This window comes from Gymnogyps californianus, chromosome 3, assembly GCF_018139145.2.
Source record: "Gymnogyps californianus isolate 813 chromosome 3, ASM1813914v2, whole genome shotgun sequence".
Taxonomy (NCBI): domain Eukaryota; kingdom Metazoa; phylum Chordata; class Aves; order Accipitriformes; family Cathartidae; genus Gymnogyps; species Gymnogyps californianus.
Window position 1 is genome coordinate 1,892,539 of NC_059473.1, and position 20,728 is coordinate 1,913,266.

The 20,728-nt window shown below is 42.4% G+C and overlaps 1 protein-coding gene across 3 annotated transcripts in view; it reads left to right on the plus strand.

The window, feature by feature from the left end:
• The window catches only part of SPTBN1 (spectrin beta, non-erythrocytic 1), a 136,311-nt gene that overhangs the window by 84,609 nt on the left and 30,974 nt on the right, over positions 1 to 20,728 (plus strand). For all 3 annotated transcript variants that reach the window (XM_050894809.1, XM_050894810.1, XM_050894811.1), the window contains 14 exons: positions 2,030 to 2,203; positions 3,515 to 3,606; positions 4,747 to 4,827; positions 5,626 to 5,741; positions 6,781 to 6,893; positions 7,524 to 7,711; positions 8,731 to 8,848; positions 10,232 to 10,390; positions 11,008 to 11,310; positions 12,133 to 12,286; positions 12,982 to 13,852; positions 13,992 to 14,129; positions 14,770 to 15,526; positions 15,785 to 15,987. In XM_050894809.1, coding sequence (XP_050750766.1) covers positions 2,030 to 2,203; positions 3,515 to 3,606; positions 4,747 to 4,827; positions 5,626 to 5,741; positions 6,781 to 6,893; positions 7,524 to 7,711; positions 8,731 to 8,848; positions 10,232 to 10,390; positions 11,008 to 11,310; positions 12,133 to 12,286; positions 12,982 to 13,852; positions 13,992 to 14,129; positions 14,770 to 15,526; positions 15,785 to 15,987 — 3,467 coding nt within the window. The remainder of the gene's footprint in view (positions 1 to 2,029; positions 2,204 to 3,514; positions 3,607 to 4,746; positions 4,828 to 5,625; positions 5,742 to 6,780; positions 6,894 to 7,523; positions 7,712 to 8,730; positions 8,849 to 10,231; positions 10,391 to 11,007; positions 11,311 to 12,132; positions 12,287 to 12,981; positions 13,853 to 13,991; positions 14,130 to 14,769; positions 15,527 to 15,784; positions 15,988 to 20,728) is intronic.

Genomic DNA, 20,728 nt, shown 5'->3' on the forward strand with positions numbered 1-20,728 from the left:
AAGGGAAGATTTTTGATGTAAAACATTTTCCTGATAGCGTGCGTGTGAAGACTCTTGAGTTTAGGTAAATACAATAAACGATGCATTCAGCGTGCTTTCTTTCCCGCTGCTTAATTTCTGGATCTGTGTTAGCCCAGTGAAGGTGAAAGTTGTGTCTCACTTTGTCTCAACTTGAGGACGCTGCGCAGGAGAGTATGGCAAGCGCAGCCACACCTTGTACAAACCGGACTCGGACGCCTCTTCCTCTTTTTGTAGCAGAACAGTGGGTTAGACTGTGTGGTCTGCCTGTGTGGAGAGACAGAAAAATTGAACCTTCTGTCTTTTTGGGGTGCCCGACGTTTTTTTTGGCTGGGTGGCACTGTCGTTTTCACCCATGCAGAAATTTGCAGTGCCTTTTCAGACCATAAATAAATCTGCAACTGCTGCTTAGAAATCTGCAACTGGCCGCAGTCAGTTGTTCCTGTGTTCTGGGAACATCATGGTAAGAGTGAGCACACCTTGTAAAGCTGATCTTGGGCTCTCAGGTGTGGCAGAGGGCTGGAGTGAGTTGTGGGCTGAGCAGCTCCACCTCCGCCTTCCCCCGCAGCTGGGCGCTCCCTCTCCCGCCCTGGGAACAGCATTCCTACCTGTATTTTGCAAGATTAAATTAAACCCGTGGTCCAGCTTACCACACTCCTGGGTGACTGGTGGTACCTGCAAAAGGATGGATCCCAGATTGTCCCTGCTGATAGCAAGGGATCTCTGGTTGGTTTCGGCCAGCTGTGTAACCTCACTCTTGCTCCCACTCACGCTATGGCTCTTCACCCTATACTGGCAGCATTTGGGGCGTATGGTATGTGCATAGGGTGTACGTGCAATTTGTGCCTCTTCGGAGGGACTGTTATACCTAAAAGCAGTAGCAGGTTCTTGGAAATTTTCGCCCTTGCTGGGAGTTGTGGGTTGACTTTCTCTGCATCGTTACCCAGCCTCTGGAGGAGAACCGTGCTGACTGAAAGCTGAAGCGAAACTAATGACCTCGGAGGTTTATGTGTCCTGAAGGGCATCTTTCTAGCCAGCGTTTCATCTTTATGACACGCTGTTATACAGGCTGCTGTTTCTAGGGTCCGTAATATGGCTCCGGCTGAAACTCTTCCCCTTGAATGCAGTCTGAGGCGAGGATTTTGCCTGAGCTATTTCCACGGCCAGTTATTACATTCACTGCAGAAAACAAGGAAATTATGTCAATTAGTAGTTTGGCTGAGTACCTTTGGTGACATCTCAGTGAGCACTGAACAGGCTATTCAGCTGTAATCCTTATCTGCAGAACAAAGTTGCTTTAATTCTATTCAGTTTTACAGCAGACTTCTATATGCTGTTAATATATTCATGGCTTTTTTCATTTGCACTGTGCCTTTTTAAAATTGTGTTCTGTTGGTGTGGCTGATTTTTTTATTATTGTTTTTACTTTCTTTTCTATGAAGACATTGTTTGGAATAAATCTCTTGTGCTATTTTCATATTTCTCCTGCTTCAACTGACCAAAAAAAAGCAATGACATTTCTTTCTCAAGGAGTTTTATTGAGTAGCTTATGGTCCAAATCTGAACTGCCTTTTTGCAGACTCTGTATCTGTATTTACAGATACTCTCTGGAGCATTCTTTACCAATTCCCTCTGTTGCATGCATATGCCAGTTATCACTTTGTTTCATATCTTTATCTTTGCAGAATCTTCTTTTTAAGTGCGGAAGCAGGCAAAATGCTTTGAAAGGCAAATGAAATTGGCACCCAGTGTGTGCCGCTCAGGTCTAGGACATTGGCCTTTCCACCACGGGTTTGACACGTGCTACCGTTATCCTTGTGTAAACGCGCTGTAAGATGCAAGGAGCGGTTTTGTCCATTGAATTTGAAGAACGGATGCATACAGTATTGCTGGCTGGGAGTGGGCAACGTGGGTGACTCACCTGCCTGGACTGAAGAGTTAACAAGCACCTTGGGTTTTTTTCCTTACATCTACAGTAATACATGTTTTTCTTCTCCCTTTTACCTTCTAGCCTAAACCAACTAAGGGAAGGATGCGCATCCATTGCCTGGAGAATGTTGATAAAGCCCTCCAGTTCCTGAAAGAGCAAAGAGTGCACCTAGAAAACATGGGATCTCATGATATTGTGGATGGGAATCACAGGCTGACACTTGGCCTTATTTGGACTATTATCCTGAGATTCCAGGTAAAGATGTATACATACACAGATATACACACCTTTGAGGTTTCCATACTTGTTTGTAGTACACTTCATTGGGCTTTTTAAGAGTGGAGTGCTCCCAGGCCCTCCGAGATGATGGGAGTGAAAAGTGCTTAGCATCTGGCAGAACATGCTCCAGAGCTAAGGGGAGAGGATAAATTAGTCTTTACGGTGCTGCTGGTCTGTAGTGGCAGCCAACAGGAGTTTCCTGTGTGGAGAGTCATATGGTTTTATTTTTAAATTATGAATAAATGTGAAGCTCCAGTCATAGACCTATACACTCTTGCAGCCCTAGGAGGAAATGCTGCCCTCAGCTGCTCTTCACCTCTGTGGTGATTATCATTAACCTGGCTGACTTTGCACTGAAGCGGATTAAGGGTGCCCACAGGAATTGTTTTAGTGTCCCAGCTAAAGGCTGAGATTTCTTGTTTTCTAGCAAGCTGCAGATTGGTCTTTGCCCTCAGTTAAAAAAGGCTGGAAAGTCCTTTTGCAGAAAGGATAATAAATTTATATAATAAATATATAATTTATATAAATAACACAGCAATAAATATTTAATAAATTGAACATTCTCTTAATTTTGGTGTTGCTCAGTGTTTTTCTAATATGAAAGTGTCTGCCTAACTTTCAGTGACAGCAGTGGAACTTGACTGAAGCTACAATATTCTTTTTATGGATATAGTTCATTGTTTTTTAAAATGAGATATATTTGTCCATATGAAGTAAAAAGTGGTTAAAGTGGTTTCCTTTCTGCCCCCCCCCCCCCCCCCCCCTTTAAAAACTGGATAACAGCCTAGAATTTGGAATATATAGTTGTGATACTGCTAAGGGCAAACACTATTTCCTCCAAGCTTGAAGTTCCAAAATTGTTTGCTCCTGTGAAACTCCTGGTTAGCTTTTGCCTGTGGATCCCCTCATGAGGACCCCTACCTGCTGCACCCCCTTGGCTCCTGGATGTGCTGAGCACCCTGCAGGAGACACCTCGCAGGGTGAAACCGTAATGCTGTATAGGGCAGGGTTTGCCTTGACAGTTGGAAATAAATTTTCTCCTGAAGTTTAAACTGTTTTGTCAATGGACTAAACAAAGAGTAATTCTCCAGTAAAATAGGGGCAGATGAAGCTTTCTTTCGACATGAATGCTCCTAAATGAGGAAAAGCATTCACCTCCTTCCACCCTGCCTGTCATCATAGATTTCCTTTGTTACTTATATTCTGATATAATTCCTTTCATCTTTTCAAAAAAGGCAAACAATGTGTTTCTCAGAGAAATATTTAAAACTTCTATGTTAATTTTAGATCCAAGATATCAGTGTTGAAACTGAGGACAATAAGGAGAAGAAATCTGCTAAAGATGCTTTGCTTTTGTGGTGCCAGATGAAGACAGCTGGGTGAGTGTGGATTAAGTGATTACCTCTAACGCTCTTACAGCATTTTGAGTTTTCATTGAAATAATTTTAAATGGGCAAACACGTATCTCTCCTTAAGTGGATTCAACCAAGAGAAGTGAATTGACGTTTACAATTCAGAAAATTCTGAATTTATTATATTAATGCTGTGTGATAAACATACCAATCTGATAATCCATGAATACATGGTAATATGCTGACTCTTTTTCACCCTATTCTGAAGAAATAATGATGCTTCAGATGTTTGCCACTAACTTTTCCCTCTTCCCATATATATGGAAATATTTCCAAAATGTCTTTCTCTAACAGTAACCTTCTTGCATAATTAAATATCCATTTGTAAAGACTCAGTACGTTTCCCCTGTGAAACTTGGATGTCCCTGTGATGACTTGGGGCACTTCAACATTATTCTACTGGTACTTCATCTTCTTCTTCCAAGAACTCTTATGAAAGTGGTTTGTGAGCAACCTGAAATTTTTGGAGACTTGCAAAATACCCAGCTCACCAAACAAATTAATTTTGCATCTGTGTACCTATGGGGCACAAAGGTGGCTATCGGATGTGCTTTGTTTAAAAGTCAAACGGTGACTAGGGTGAGTCCTTGAAGATGCCCTGGGACAGCAGACAATTTCAAGGAAAATATAATGCATCACTGCTCCCGTGGTACCTGCAGCCATCAGAAAAGGTTTTACTCCGCTCTGTTCCTCCAGCTGTTCCTGCTCTTCTCTTGAACTTGATATTTTGAGTACCTGAAAATAATTCTTTCCCGGCAGCTAAATCAGGAGCAGACTTTAGACTTGCAGGGATTTGAAACCTCACAGGCTGCAGGTTGGGCAGCAAGTTATAAAATAGTAGCTTCAAGTGATTACTTCGAAGGACATTCAGAGCATATCAATTCTGTGGGGTTTACAAGAGTAAATGAGATGCACTTACCTCTGATGTCAGTCTCTGATTAGAGAACAGTCATGATGATAGATCGTCCATCATGGGATGGTAATATCCCACCCTTAGGTTTACAATAAATGTGTCACTTCTGCAACTAGCTTTTAGCGACAGAGTGTGCAGAGCTGCAGCAGGGATGCTATATTGATTGTGCTTTCTTTGGTTTTTTGTTCTGCCAGTTACCCCAATGTCAACATTCACAACTTTACAACAAGCTGGAGGGACGGCATGGCTTTCAACGCACTAATACATAAGCACAGGTATGTGTGGGTAAATGTCTTCATGGATTTTGAAAGCTTGGACTGTTGGAGTGTGCACTGGGTTTTGCAGTTACCTTGCAGCTTGATTTTAAAACGTGTAGAGAGGAGGAATTTGAAGAATTGCTGAGAGTTTTACAGCATCTTGCCTTGCTTTAGAACTTTACAGCTCTTGTGGTCACTGTGAGCTCATCTGGGCAACAGTGTCTCACATCACAAGTCAAAACAGGTTGTGTTTGGTTTCAAGAGAATAAATTATACACGATTGTTTTGGTTTGTGACTGACCAGGTTGGAAGAAAAGTTCTTTTACCTTATTGAGTAACTGATGGTCGAGTCTGGTTGCATAGAATTTGGGGGCGGGAGGGGAGGACCACACACAACAGCAGCCTGGAGGGGAAAGAAATCCCCGCGCAGGGATGGCAAAATCTGGTGCTAGACTGACATGGCTGGGGATGCTGCTCATTGGCAAGCTCAGGTGAAGTTATTGGGACGGCTTGCACGCTTACATGGGCATGAGGAGAGACTGCGTGACCACAACTTTGTTCCTTTCTTCTCCAGGGTCACCTTTACTGCTGTTAAGCTATCCACTGTTTTTTCCCATTGGCTGGGTTCTGCCATGGTGTGAGCTAGGCATCACTTCATTCCTTTAATACTGCCATTGAAACGCACAGGGCTACTGGGCAAGCGAAACCTTGGCAGCATGAGGGGCCAGGTTTTCTGAGGATTGCAGATTTTAGTTCATTTGAGGGGGTGGCTTCACTGTGCTTTGGGAAATCTAAAGAATTTTCCATCCTGTCTAGGCCTGATCTGATTGATTTTGACAAGCTGAAGAAATCAAATGCACACTACAATCTGCAGAATGCTTTTAACCTTGCAGAGCAACACCTTGGTCTTACTAAGCTCCTGGACCCCGAGGGTAAGAATTCCTGCAGTTTCAGCACTGCACGGCTCTTTGTGGGCTCTTTTCTCCCACCCCTCCTTGTTGCAGGGCAGAGCTTTGTGATAGCTTTTTGTGTTCAAGAGCAGCTGGATGCTGCTGACTCACCTGGTGATACAGCCAGAGAGGGAAGGAGAGAATGCAAGATGTCTCCTGCAGAGGACTGAGCAGCGGTAGCAGGACAGCCCTTAATCCTGTGTTTATTTTCCCCCATCTGACAAGATCACTGGACTGGCCACGTATACATAAAATCAGTTAGAGGCCGCCTCCTACTCTGCTCTGAGAAACACTTTCTGTGAGCTGGAAGATCAATGATGTGGATTTCAGCAAATAGTTAGCAGCTTCTTTCGCAGACTGTCAGTGAGTTTTAGCCTGTGCTTTCATGAGAGTGTGCGTGCTCACGCGTATTGGAAGGCGTGCTCACAATGCTAGGACAAGAAACTTTCTTGTCACAGGGCAAATAGAGGCTATCTGTTTGGGCGAGTTTCTTCTTGCTTATATTCCAGTGCCTCAGAATTGCTGCAGGGAAGGAAATAATTTGTTTTCCATCTGTATCTGTCAGAAGATTTGCCTGGACAGACATACTATTAGGTTTGAATTCCTCTCTCCAAATGCTTGTATAGCATCGAAGTTCTCAGTTAACAGTAGTTCTGTCAACTCACACAGACATTAGAGAAGTTATTTGGCTGTGCACAAGCTGTGGCAAAGTCTGGAGCCTGACTCTAAGACCCAAAGGCCCCTAGCCCACAGACACATGCGTTAACCACAGTCCACCCTAAGACACGGGGATAAAGCAGCACTTCTTACTGACAGAGTTCAATACTGTACAACACCACGTAATCCAGAACCAGTCCAAAGCTGCTGAATTTATTTCTGATTAGGATGTAAATCTTAGGAGCTGAACTGCCACTGAACCCATCTCTCTGACTCTTTAAACGCATCCTTGTTGCATTATTAGCTTTGTTGTTTTAACCCATGCACCCTCAGTATGCTAAGAGAACTCTTGTTTGGTTTGCAGATATCAGTGTTGATCATCCTGATGAAAAGTCAATCATCACCTATGTGGTGACATATTACCACTACTTCTCCAAGATGAAAGCTTTAGCTGTTGAAGGAAAACGTATCGGAAAGGTTTGCAAGTTCAAATTATAGAATGTTATAAAGCAGTTGAAATCTTTGAGATTTTTTTTTTTCCTCTTGGGTGTTATTTTTTTTAAGAGTCCACTGTATGGTAGTTTTTAGGTTTGCTTTTGAACGTTTTTTGAATGTTAAATATTCCCATATGACTGTGAGGAGTAGTTAATTTCCAGCTGCCTCGTTATTAGAAAACATTTGGCTGGTGTTTTATTTTTCCTTGTTAATTTTGCATCATTGCTGCTTTTCCTTTCTCATTAACTGCTCCTCACCCTCTGGGTCCTCTGTCTCTTCTGGAGCCCGGAAAAGTCCCTCATTTAAAAACTGTGCAGTCATTCTCTGCCCTTTGGCAAAGTTACCCCCATCTTTACAGCTGGCAGACTGAACATGAATCCTTTTGTAAGCCTCGGCTCTGCCCCTCTATTGCCGTGGGATCATGGGAATTCACTGCTGAAAAACGCAAAGCCCTCATTCCTCAGGGATCCCAGCCCCTGTGGCGCTCAGGAGTTGAGTGGTCTGATTCATAAGTCAGGTCTCCCAACAGTTTCTTTTATGGAGCCGGTTGGATTTAAATGACTGAAGAGCACTACCCTTGTTACTCATGTTATGTTGTGCTGCTTGTTGCAGGTGCTTGACAATGCCATTGAAACGGAGAAAATGATTGAAAAATACGAATCGCTGGCTTCCGACCTTCTTGAGTGGATTGAGCAAACCATTATCATCCTCAACAATCGCAAATTTGCCAACTCGCTAGTTGGTGTGCAACAGCAGCTACAGGCATTCAACACTTACCGCACAGTAGAGAAACCACCCAAGTAATTTTAATCTTAGCTTAAAACAACAGTGGTCTTGTTTTGTTTAGTCAATCCTTGATTATTTTTTTTTTTAAAAACAAACACATCCAAGTAATTTTAATCTTGGCTTAAGAATTTATTTTTCTGAACAAACCCAGATATCATATTTCTAATTGGCACTCATTATTACTCGGGGCATGTTTGCTTTATGCTATTCAATGTGCAGATAACAACAATAAAAAGTGTGTCGCCTGCTGGATCTCAGAATCCTGGAAGCTGTCACTTCACTGAGATGCCTACCTGATGGTATCAGTGGTAATAGCATACCATGTTAGTATAGTAATATCACCAGTCATGCTTGCTAGCAGCATGTAATACCAGTACACTGCTATTAAAAGAATCTTACTGCTTATCCAAAATCAAGAGGAAGTGTGTCTGGCTTTGCGAAACATAGCTATGCTTGCTAAAACTGATACAACCAAAACCGTGCAACTTATTTCTGGAAAGTTTCTTTTAGCATTATGATATCAGATCTGTTTATTATTTTTGTCTAATATAAGTTCTGTTGGATAATAATCACAATCCAAAACGTTACGAGTATCCAGACATTTTCTAAAATTGCAGTCTATTCCCAAGTGCCTATGGAGTTTGTTTATTTCCCAGGCGTACAACGCAGGGAAAACAGTGGGAAGAGTTTATTGACTGCAGTGGGCTTTAAATAAAACTTCAGTTTCTTGGGTTGATAAACTAGGGCGATGCATATAGTAGAATAAAAAAAAAAAGCAGTCTTCTGTCCCCCAAGGGGGTTTAAATCTAAATGCACAGACAACTGACTTCTGTGAAGTTTCTTTCGCTGTTTGACCCAACTGGTTCCAGGGGATGTGTGGGCTATTTCAGTTGCTTCCAGCTTTCACACCAGATGAAGGTGTTTATCTGAATGCTCCATTCATAATGTCAATATCTTAAGGAAGTGCTTTATAATACCTTAGTAGCAGTGGCAGCTTTATTGTAACTCAATTCTTTTGCAAAATTTTGTTTAGATTTACAGAAAAAGGAAACCTAGAAGTGCTGCTTTTTACCATCCAAAGCAAAATGAGAGCCAACAATCAGAAAGTATACATGCCAAGGGAGGGCAAACTCATCTCTGACATTAACAAGGTAAACTGAGCCAGCTCTTCCTGTGCGACTCAAGATTTTGTTGTTTTCTTTCAGTCTCTCGGTATATTGGGAAGAAACACATTTGCTGTCTCCAGCCTTGATGTGAGGGACTGTAAGAGATGGGAGAGGTGGGGTGGTCTTTTCTAGTAGCTCGGACTCACTAATCTGAACTGTGTCCCTGGGTATCCTCAGCATCTCAAGGATCTTCTGCACTGGAAAAATGCTCAGTCGTTCTGTGCAGTTGGTTGTGGATCTGGTAGCCCTGCCTTGCTCCTCCGAGGTCCTGGCTATTAGAGTTAATTGACAGAAAGTAGCAACAATGTCTAGGTATTGCAGCCCTCCCCATTTGCCCCGCTGCCCGCAGTGTGGGAGAGTGAAGGAAGCGCCGTGACCGATCTTGTGGGTTCCCTCTCAGTTTATGCAGCTATTTTTTATGCTGGTGCAGCTGGCAGAACAGCAGCAGAGCTGACAAGCTCTCTCAAGGATAACAAACAACGTAAAACTGGGAGCTTTCCTCGTTTGTGTTTGATCATGCTTGGCATTCCCAGAGCAGCTGTTGTGGGTGTCTGTGGCCTCGGTCTGCATCCTAGAGAGCAGTAAACTGCACAGCTCTCCTGTTTGCATTAAGCCCTTGTGCCTGTGAATGCCTAAAATACTTTCAGGCAGTTTCACATCTGTTAGGATTTAGAAGAATCTAGGGTAGTTTGTGTTTAATTGTGAGTATTTTTGTTGTTTGTAAGAAGATCTGAAAGGTGATTAGCTGGCTTTCAACATGCTTCTAAGACTTTTTATTTTTGTAATACTAATGTCGTGCATGTGAATAACTTTTGGCTTTGGGGGGAAAAAAGGACTCGTATGCACCAAAAGTAACCGAATTCTGCAGTTGTTTCCTTTTCCAAAGTGGACGTAATAAAGAACAAGAACTGTATGTTGATTTTAGAGATGAGAGGCCATGAATCTCTAATTCTTATTTCCTGAAGGAGGAAGATAGAATCCGCTTATTTCGGAGTGGTGCTCCGAAGATGGTTTTTTAAACAAATACTGTTACGCATTCAAGCCAGGTGCTTTGCTTAGGCTTTGTTGAAGGCAAAACCCAAATGAACTCGAGAAAATGCATCTGAGATAAACAGGTCTTATACCCCTTGCTCAGAAAATGAATGAATGAATTGAGAACAAATTTTAAGTCGTGTGCTTACATTAGCAGACAAGGGGTAAGGCCAGCCAATACAAACCAAATTTATTGGCATATAAATAAATAAGCCAGTTTGGTGAAACTTGGCTGTAGTGCCTTCAGTCCCGATTTCATGCAAAGATGATGTGATTTATCATAATCCTATAAGAATATGTGTTTAGAAGACGCGTGTTTTTTCTCCACGTCTTCAGGCCTGGGAAAGACTGGAAAAAGCTGAACATGAAAGAGAACTGGCACTGCGAAATGAGCTCATCAGACAAGAGAAACTGGAACAACTTGCACGCAGATTTGATCGCAAGGCAGCTATGAGAGAAACTTGGCTGAGTGAAAATCAACGTCTCGTTTCTCAGGTGCTGCTTTCAGAAATTGTCTGTGTGACTAAAATGATTCCCATGACTAATTACAGGATAGAGTTCTTGCAAAGAGAACATTTCCTCCCCTATGCCTCTTATTTTACTAAATTTGTGTGTATTTATATTTGTTGTGTGCAAATGTATATTTAGTGTATATGTGTATGTACTGTATGTCCTATCTTTAATGCATTTGAGATATCCCTTCCTTGAATTTATCAGTCTGTACTCAGGAGATACTGATGTGGAAATATCTACCCACAGTCAAGATTTTCTTTATCTGAATAGTTTGGTCAATTCAGTGGAATTAGCCCAGGAATTTATTTTATTTTTTAATATTAGAGATGACTTCAAAAAAAAATCCTAAACCCCAGCTTAATCCTGATGGATGACCACCATGATTCTTCCCCCAAAGGCAGTAAATGATGTCTCTGATTTTATCCGTGGTTCTCTGGTTATCAGAGGTATCTCTGATTTTATTAAAGAAGACTTTTCAGAGCATTTTGAAATCCCAGATTTGCTAACAAGTGTATTCTGCACAATCAGAAATCACGTTATGAGCGGTAGGGCTTTTCTCCTCAGCAGCCATTACTGAAGAAGCATCTCTGTCTTTACAGGATAATTTTGGCTTTGACCTTCCAGCAGTAGAGGCCGCAACCAAGAAGCATGAGGCCATTGAAACAGACATTGCAGCGTATGAAGAACGAGTCCAGGCCGTGGTTGCGGTTGCAAAGGAGCTTGAGACTGAAAATTACCATGATATCAAACGCATTACTGCGAGAAAGGACAACGTTATACGTCTCTGGGAGTATCTCCTGGAGCTGCTCAGGGCACGGAGACAGCGGCTGGAGATGAACCTTGGTCTCCAAAAGATTTTCCAGGAAATGCTGTACATTATGGACTGGATGGATGAGATGAAGGTGGGTGTTAGCCATTTGAGAACGTAGACCAAATATTCTGGAGAGGGGTAGATGTCCTTTTTTGTAAATTTTTGAGATTCATTTTGCCCCTCATGTTTAATAGACAAATGCAGAAGATCCACATTCAAGAGCAGTGAACAAATTCCTTATACCTTATGATGATTTTTTTAAAAATAAAGATTAAAAACAAGTAAGGAAAAAGAACAAGTTTGCTCCTATAAAAAGCTACTTCTCAGCTTCATGCCTCTCTCATAAGGGCCAGAGGCTTTGGTCACAGTGCTTGGGTAAGGATGATGATTTTGGTGAAAGGGAATTAAATAATCTCTCTTCATCACAATTCACATGGGGAACAAGTCACCTCTTCACCTCTGTGCTTTAAAAAGCATGAATTTCTTCCTGTCTGTTCTCCTGGGATCTGGGAAGGGAGAGAACCACGACTTTGTTCTCATCCATGAGCCAGCAGAAATTGGAGGCTGTTGGAGAAAAGAAAGGTGTGTGTAGCTCAGTGGCAGCTCACAGCACCTGGACTTGAGTGCTTTTCATTGGTCCTGCTGAGCTAACTTAGCTTCTCATCGTCCTAGACTTAAAAGTGTGTTAAAGAGCAGTCAAGTTCTTCATGGCTGCCAGTGATTTTAAACATACTGGCTCAAATTCATATCAGCCATGTCTCTATATATTTGAAATAGCTCTCCTTATGAACCTGGTGTTTCTCTGGACTTAAATCAATGTAACAACAGAGAACAGTGTAGTGCCTGAAGTCATTGAGAAACAAACAGCTTATGGCCTTCAGCCCATTTTACTTGTCTTTTACATTTTGATCAGGTGCTTCTGCTGTCTCAAGACTATGGCAAACATTTGTTAGGAGTTGAAGACCTGTTGCAGAAACATGCTCTTGTGGAAGCTGACATTGCTATTCAGGCTGAGAGGGTGAGAGGGGTCAATGCATCTGCTCAGAAGTTTGCCACTGATGGAGAAGGTAACTAGCAGCCAACACGTCCTTCTTTGTCCTCATTATGTATGAGGTTATCTGTAAGCCTCATTAGTTCTGCAAGGCACGTTAGGTTAAATTCACCAGAATAAGAGAATCCAGCTTCATTTGTTCCTTCTTTACTCACTGTGTCAATGATTAATTTGTCCAGGTACCTGCTCAAGAATTCATTGTGGCATTGTGTTTTGCATGGGATGTCTGCTCCTAACCAGCAGCTGCTGTAACTTTGTAGTAGTCACCATTAATTCCCCATTCTGTGTTTCTAATGCAAACAGTACAAATTATTGGACCCAGTCTGATATTGTCCCAATTTATGCTAAATAAAAGCAATTGCACTACACCAGTGTCATTAACTAGAGTAAATGATGTTCATTTTGTGCAGTTGTGTGTATGAAGCTGGTATACATCTGGAGTAGTGAATTTTGTTTCACTGAAAACAGTAATGAATATCTTTCCTTTCAGGTTTTTTTTTGTCTTTATGCAAAGAACAGTATTTTCTGATCTGTGTTATTGTATGGTGGAGCTTGAATAGTTCACACTCACTTTCAGGAGACTAACTATGAATTCCTTTACGTAAACTTCGTAGATGGAACAAACAGGAATTAAGAACTCTGTGTATGCCCCAGCTGAAGAGATGAAAATGAATCAGTCCAAGTTGTAATGTACATTCTCTCTCTGAACAGGTTACAAACCGTGTGACCCGCAGGTTATCAGGGACCGCGTCGCTCACATGGAGTTCTGCTACCAAGAGCTGTGCCAGCTCGCAGCCGAGCGCCGGGCCCGCTTGGAGGAGTCCCGACGCCTCTGGAAATTCTTCTGGGAAATGGCTGAAGAGGAGGGTTGGATCAGGGAGAAGGAACAGATCCTGTCGTCTGATGACTATGGGAAGGACCTAACCAGTGTCGTCCGTCTCTTGAGTAAACATAAGGCATTTGAAGATGAAATGAGTGGTCGTAGTGGCCACTTTCAGCAGGCGATAAAAGAAGGTGAAGACATGATTGCGGAGGAGCATTTTGGGTCTGAGAAAATCAGAGAAAGAATTAAGGATATCCGGGAGCAGTGGGCTAACTTGGAACAGTTATCTGCCATTAGGAAGAAGCGTCTGGAGGAAGCCTCTCTCCTTCACCAGTTCCAGGCTGACGCTGATGACATTGATGCATGGATGTTGGACATCCTCAAAATTGTCTCCAGCAACGATGTTGGCCACGATGAATATTCCACTCAGTCCTTGGTCAAGAAACACAAAGATGTGGCTGAAGAGATTGCAAGCTACCGGCCAACCATTGACTCGCTTCACGAGCAAGCAAAGGCTCTACCACAGGAACATGCCGGATCTCCAGATGTGCAAGGCAGATTGTCCGGAATAGAGGAAAGATACAAAGAGGTTGCTGAGCTGACTCGGCTGCGTAAACAGGCCTTGCAGGATACTCTTGCTCTTTATAAGATGTTCAGTGAGGCAGATGCTTGTGAGCTTTGGATTGACGAAAAGGAGAAGTGGCTGAATAATATGCAGATTCCAGAGAAGCTGGAGGACCTGGAAGTGATCCAGCACAGGTGAGAATGCCTTTACCGGGTATTTGGGGAATACTGGATGGAAGTTTTTTTACACCAGCTACCTTTCTCAGCTTGCCTGTGGCTCAGATTCTCTAATGCCTGCGTGATCTTTTTTGTTTGTTTTTTTTCCCCGCTCCAGATTTGAAAGTTTAGAACCAGAAATGAACAATCAGGCATCCCGTGTTGCAGTAGTTAACCAAATTGCTAGACAGCTAATGCACAGCGGCCATCCAAGTGAGAAGGAGATCAAAGCACAGCAAGATAAACTCAACACAAGGTAAGTGAAGGCCTCATGCTCCTGAACATGACACTGGCTGAAACAAGTACAGTGGGGTCATTTGTGTTTCTTATATGTGTTTAAGATATTCTGATACTGTTACCTGAAGTATCTTCAAGGTAGGCCTTTAAAGCTTCAGAAGGAAAAAGAGCTGTGTCTTTCAAATATTTGATTAACAGATGGAGTTTTGCTATTGACTTCAGTCAGGTCCTCCTGAGTGTATCGGTACCTTGATTTGAGAGCTGGAAATCTACTGTAATGACTATTACGATGAAAAAGAAACCAATATAGTTTCATGTAAACTCACTCATTTTTTTGACTTCAAAATAAACCGAGAGGGTACATTTAGTGTGAAAATTAGATGTAACTAGCAATTTTTCACCTGAGCAAAAATTATACTTTTAAGGACTCAGTGTTGCTGGTACTTGTCATATTCTAATATACGCCATAGCTTGGTTAATGGTTGTTTTGCTAAAACTATTAATGATATGGGAAGGACTGAAAAGACATGAATAGTTAGGTTATTTCATGGCTTACAAGCTAATGCGAGCACCTGCTCACTCAGCAATATTGCCACATCCTTTTCCCTTATTATACACAAATCTCAATTTCTCTGCTTTTCTCTCCTCACAAATTTCAGATGGAGCCAATTCAGAGAACTGGTAGATAGGAAGAAGGATGCTCTGCTCTCTGCTCTGAGTATCCAGAACTACCATCTTGAATGTAATGAAACCAAATCCTGGATCAGGGAAAAGACCAAAGTGATCGAATCCACACAAGATCTGGGTAATGATCTAGCTGGAGTGATGGCCCTGCAGAGGAAGCTGACGGGCATGGAACGTGACCTGGTAGCCATTGAAGCCAAGCTAAGCGACCTGCAAAAAGAGGCAGAAAAACTGGAATCAGAGCATCCTGACCAGGCACAGGCTATCCTTTCACGGCTCGCAGAAATCAACGATGTATGGGAAGAAATGAAGACTACCCTCAAGAACCGGGAAGAGTCCCTTGGAGAGGCAAGCAAACTGCAGCAGTTCCTGAGAGATCTGGATGACTTCCAGTCTTGGCTATCCAGAACACAGACTGCAATTGCATCCGAAGATATGCCAAACACACTGACAGAGGCTGAGAAGCTGCTCACTCAACATGAGAATATTAAGAATGAAATCAACAATTATGAGGAAGATTATCAGAAAATGAGGGACATGGGTGAGATGGTGACACAAGGGCAAACTGACGCTCAGTACATGTTCTTACGCCAGCGCTTACAAGCTTTGGACACTGGATGGAATGAGCTTCACAAAATGTGGGAGAACAGGCAAAATCTCCTTTCCCAGTCTCATGCCTACCAGCTATTTCTCAGAGATACCAAGCAAGCAGAAGCATTTCTTAATAACCAGGCAAGTGGTCGAGATGTACCTTATTTCATTTCTACAGGTTGGCACTGTATACTGGAAGCAATTAACAAACAAGATCATTTGGCAGGAGAGCTACAAACAGATAAATTGCCCTTATTTAGCTATAATATGCTTTTTGTATTTTACTTCTAACTGTTTTTGGGAGATGTTTCCTTTCGCATGTGGTGAATCTGTTGTTGGAGCAGACAGCATAGCCTGAGTGTAATACTTTTATCTCTCTGATTTATGCTTTAATCACAGGAGTATGTTTTGGCGCACACGGAAATGCCCACTACCTTGGAAGGAGCAGAAGCTGCTATTAAAAAACAGGAGGATTTCATGACTACGATGGATGCCAATGAAGAAAAGATCAATGCAGTTGTAGAGACTGGCAGGAGGCTAGTTAGTGATGGGAACATTAACTCTGATAAAATCCAGGAGAAAGTGGACTCTATTGATGACAGGTAAGGTCAAAATGATGGCGGAATGTAGCTGTTCATACATTTAATTATGTTCTCTGAGAGATGACCTTTTACCAGAATCCAAAGGCAAAGTAACACGTTAGAAAATGTCTGTTGCAGACTGTTTTCTTTGTCCTGTGGAAAAATAGGAACTGTAATGTTTCAAAAATGTGCCGGGCTAATCTTAATTAAATATTATCTCTCCCATTTTCCAGAGACCTACTAGGTAATGAGCTCACTACCCAGAATTTGGCTACATGAATGCTGCTATACAATTCTTGGAGTATTAACAGACTTTATATTATGGTGGGAGCTGTAGCAGTTTAGCTGTACCTGGTTCCACAAGTCTTAGTTTCCTCTGCTACCTCCTAGCTGATTTAATTATTATAATGTATTCTTGTCCTTCCTCTGAGGAAGGAATGTGGCTCTTCAAGAGTGTAATTGGCATTTTATCTACCCCACCCGCTTGGCTTTGATCGCCTTTTCCAACTTGTCTGGCCCTTCTGAAATCAGATTAGGAAGCATTGGTACAAATGTGTCTTTCATCCTAGAACAAGTCTTTTGCTTTGTCTCTTTAGCTGTGGCATGGATGCTATAGAACGTTAAGAGTTTCTTTTTCTTTGAAAACCAAATGTTCAGTTTTGATGGCTATGATTCACGGTTCTTTCTGCTTTTGGTTTGAATAATAGTGGAGTCTTTCAAGGCGCTTTTCAATCATGAGTATCAGAACACAGCAGTAATATGCTCATGCAGAACTTTTATGTCAGATTTTACTGACAACTCTTCTATCAGACTTGCGTCCTCCCACAGCCAGTAAGCTGAGAGTTATCCAGATACCTTCATCTCCAAGGAGAAACTGAACTGAAGTAGTTCAGAAAATGTTGTGCCTTTCCTGTTTTGGCAAACATCCCACTGTGTATGCACCCACTTTAGCTGTGGCTCATGGCTTCAGGAAAGGTGGATATTCCTGTTCCCAGAGCTTGCTGGGGGCCTCTGAGCCCACTGACAACCTAACCCCAAGGATACCTCACATTTTCATTCTCTCTCTAACCAGCTTGATTCTCTTTAGATCCTAAAGAGAATCTACAAAGGCCAGGAAGAGGAGGTTATATAAAAGCGATGAAGGTGAAAGCTAGGAAATTAATTTTCCTTATTTACCGTCTCTGACTTTCAATGTCCTCTGCTGTAAGTTTTCCCATCCACTTATGAAAGCAGGAGGACTTGATCCTGGCCTTCTGGTCAGGTGTCTTTCTGCAACTTTTGGAATATTAAAAGGTGGCATCCAAGGGTAGAGTAGCAAATGATCAGCTGCTGCTTGCAGCCCGTTCTGAGGTGACTGGAGTGGGAGACAACTTCAGCCTCGGTCCTGAGTGCTCTGCAGAGAGGTTCCTGCTGCCCTGGCTGTGGTGCTCTGGTGAATGTTTCCCCCCAGAGCAGCTATTCCTCTGTGTCCCCATTGTCCTGTGGCACCCCAGCTGGCCACCTGGACCGTCCTGCCTGTGGGACATGTACTGGAGTTCCTACTCTGAATGGCAGGCAAGTCCTAGAGACTGTGTTTTTTTAAGCCCACTTTTTTCCCAACGTGTTTCCTCAATTCCAAAGCTATTTATGCAGAGCACTGCAAAAACCATCCGGTGCACTGCTATTCAGGAAATCCCTGTGATTGCTCTCTGAGTCTGTAAGGCTGATAAGCCTCAAGAACAAAGCCTTAGGGCTGGGTGTAGTGGGAGTGGTAGCAAAGGAAGCCTCTTTGGTTTTACAAAAAATTGCTCTCCCAACCAAGCTCCACCTGGATGTATAACAAAGGACCAAAACAAACAAGTACAAATATGTGCGGTGGCTCCATACTTCCCATATGGAGCTCTTTGTAGTTTTTAGTATTGTTAATAGTGTTTTTTACAGTCTTGCTTTCAAGCTATTCCAGAGGAGACCCCACTGTCCGTTGGTACAGCAGACAGACCCTGTCCTAAAATGCTAACCATCTAAGACGTGGTAGGCATCAGGTTAAGGAAGGAGAGGAGAGCGCAGAAGCGGAGTGGAGCTGTGCAATAGGAGATAAACACTTCAGCACAATCTTTTAGTGCAGTTCACAGGGAAGAATAAATGGAAATAAGGACATGGAGAAAGGGTGAGCAAGGGAGAAGATGGATTTGAATACAGCTATCACTAGCTAGCTTTTCCAGCTAGGAAAGAAGCTGGTCTCCCCAGTGCAGCTGTCCCTGCTTTGGTGACTTCTGCTGCTGTTTCTGCCAGCCAGAGGGGAAGTGTTTTCTCCTCTATTTTCTCTTGGAAGAGTGTAAGGGGACTGCCCTAGTCTGCGTGCCTACGCATGACCTCTCTGATTCTGCAAGTGAGATTTAGTTTAAAGACAGTGGCAGATCTGACTCAGATTGTGATCTGGGTCTGTTTTTCATCAACTTTTGTATTTGGGCAACTTTCTGCTCAACAGAGAACAGAAGTAATTTTTGTGCTTGCCCGTTCAGAAAGGAGAGTGCCTCTTGTTTGCTGGAATAACTAAACAAGCTAGAACTGCCTTGCTTATATCTCAATACTATTAGCAGGCAGTTGTATTCACGCTACGTGTAAGATTTATTATTCCTGCGCAGGCTTTGAAACCCACAGGCTTATAGTTAAACCACAAGTGATTTTGTCAGTTTTTAGCATTATTAGCGTTCTCAGGGGCCTCTGGGGAGACAGCATGGGAACATTATGGCAAATTTTGGTGCTCTGCTCTTGGATTAATTTGAGTCGGAGACCACCTTGTGCTGAACAGATCTCATTTTCCAGTTTTAGATTCTTCATAACGTTGCCACAGAAGGAAGATGCCCCCGTGTTTTAACTGACTACGGTACATTGTCTATCCCCTCTTTTACCATGTAGGTCTGGCTTAGCTTGGACATTCGGATCTGAGGTTGCCTCTTCAGTATATGAATAGGGAAGCCCCCTTTTAATGCAGCCCTAGACACTGCTATGGTGTAAGTTATATATGTGATTATTTATGTGAACAGGCAGATGAATTCAAAGTCATTCTAAATAATTAGTGTCTGCAGAGCAAACTCTTTTGTGCAAGTGTGGGATCTTCTTCCACAAACTATTTTAGCAAATTAGTAAGAAGCAGTCGTTGACAACCTTAAGTGTGACAGGGCCTGAGTTTCTGGCCCTTCTCTGCTGTGCGCGTCTCAGAAGAGCAGGATTTTAATGGTTATGACTGCAATCAGCAGTTGAACAGTAAGCTTTGTGCTTTTCTCCACCCTCCAGTGATGGCCGAGTGCTTGTAGCCTTCAGCAGAGCTGCAGTCCAGCCTGTCCCCTGCCCCGACATACCCGGCTGGCTCAGCTGGGGCCTCTGCACGTGCGGCCAGGGAAGCAGGGTGACCAGGCAGGCTCCTTAACACCACACTCTTCTAGTATCTGGATAAAAATTTGTATTACGAAGAGTTCTGTTCTCCAGTCTGTCTGCCTGTTTATTTGACCTAAAGCCCTTCTGACCTACTGGTGGTAGAGGGGGGAGAAGCTTTCTAGTGGTAGGGATGGTTATGCACAGAAAATTCTGAAATCTCTGTCATTGGAGCTTTTAAAGAATTTAGGGGAACATGAACAAGGAATTGATAATGTTTAGCTATAGCCAGTCTGGGGCAGGAGAAGAGACTAAATGGCTTCTTAAGGCCCTTTGTTCCCATAAAAAAATAACGTCAATTCTATGATGAAAACACAGGAATTCATGCCTGTTCCAGCAGTGTCCATCCTCAAGATACTACTACCACATCTTCAAGTGTCCAGTTTAAACCTTGTTACAATTCAGCCCTGTTCTTCAGAGAATACTCATCTTTCAGTCTCACTCCAGGTCATCTTGGACAACCAAACAAACTTTTACAGTTAAATAGCTCTAAGTGCCAAAGATCATATTTGTTATGCTGAGGACAAAAAAAAAAAAAAAAAAAAGCTATATTATCATCTGTTTGATACCGCTGCATGACTTCCCTTCAAAGTTCTCAGAGTTAGTATTTCCAATACTCTCTGGGAGATACTTTTGTTAGTTTTTTAACTCAAGTTTTCTCAACATAAGAACTTCTCTACTTACTCTTAACTGTATTCAAAAAAGTGTCATGAAAATTCTCCTTTTAATTTCACAACTTATGTTCTCTCCAGAATACATGAGTCTGTAATGTAATCTCGCCTTAAATCTATGAAATCATCATGATAAAATCACCCAAGCAATTCCTTGCTTCATTTTAACAACCTGAATAATGCACAGTCTTTGCCCAGGCATATAAAAACCAGCCAAGAAAGAGTGGAATCAAACCCAATGATGTTAGCTATGTTACAGAAATTTTTCCTAAGGCAGTTTATGTGTCCTTTCCTTTGTGCTCTCTCAGATAACCCCTGTCAAAACTTCAAGATTACTTGGGCTTGGACTCCAGCCTCTTGCTTTGATGGTTACATATGTCTTCCTTGCCATCTGATCTGTAAATCAGTTTTCTTGACCTACAGCTATATAGATGCTGCTTGCCTGGTTATTCAGAGGAAGCTGTTGAGACAAAAGAGAAGCAATTTGTAGTCCTGTAAAGGGTTTTCTCCTATTCTGCCTACAGACCTTTTGCTGTTATGTAAAACATATCCCTAAGCATTCCTTGTGTTTCTGAAGTCACTAAATCCGTGCCAGAGAGCTTGCTCTGGTAACTTATTGTAGATCAGGAAAAGTGTTATCTTAATCCAGTTGTTGTCATCAACAAGTAAGTTATAGT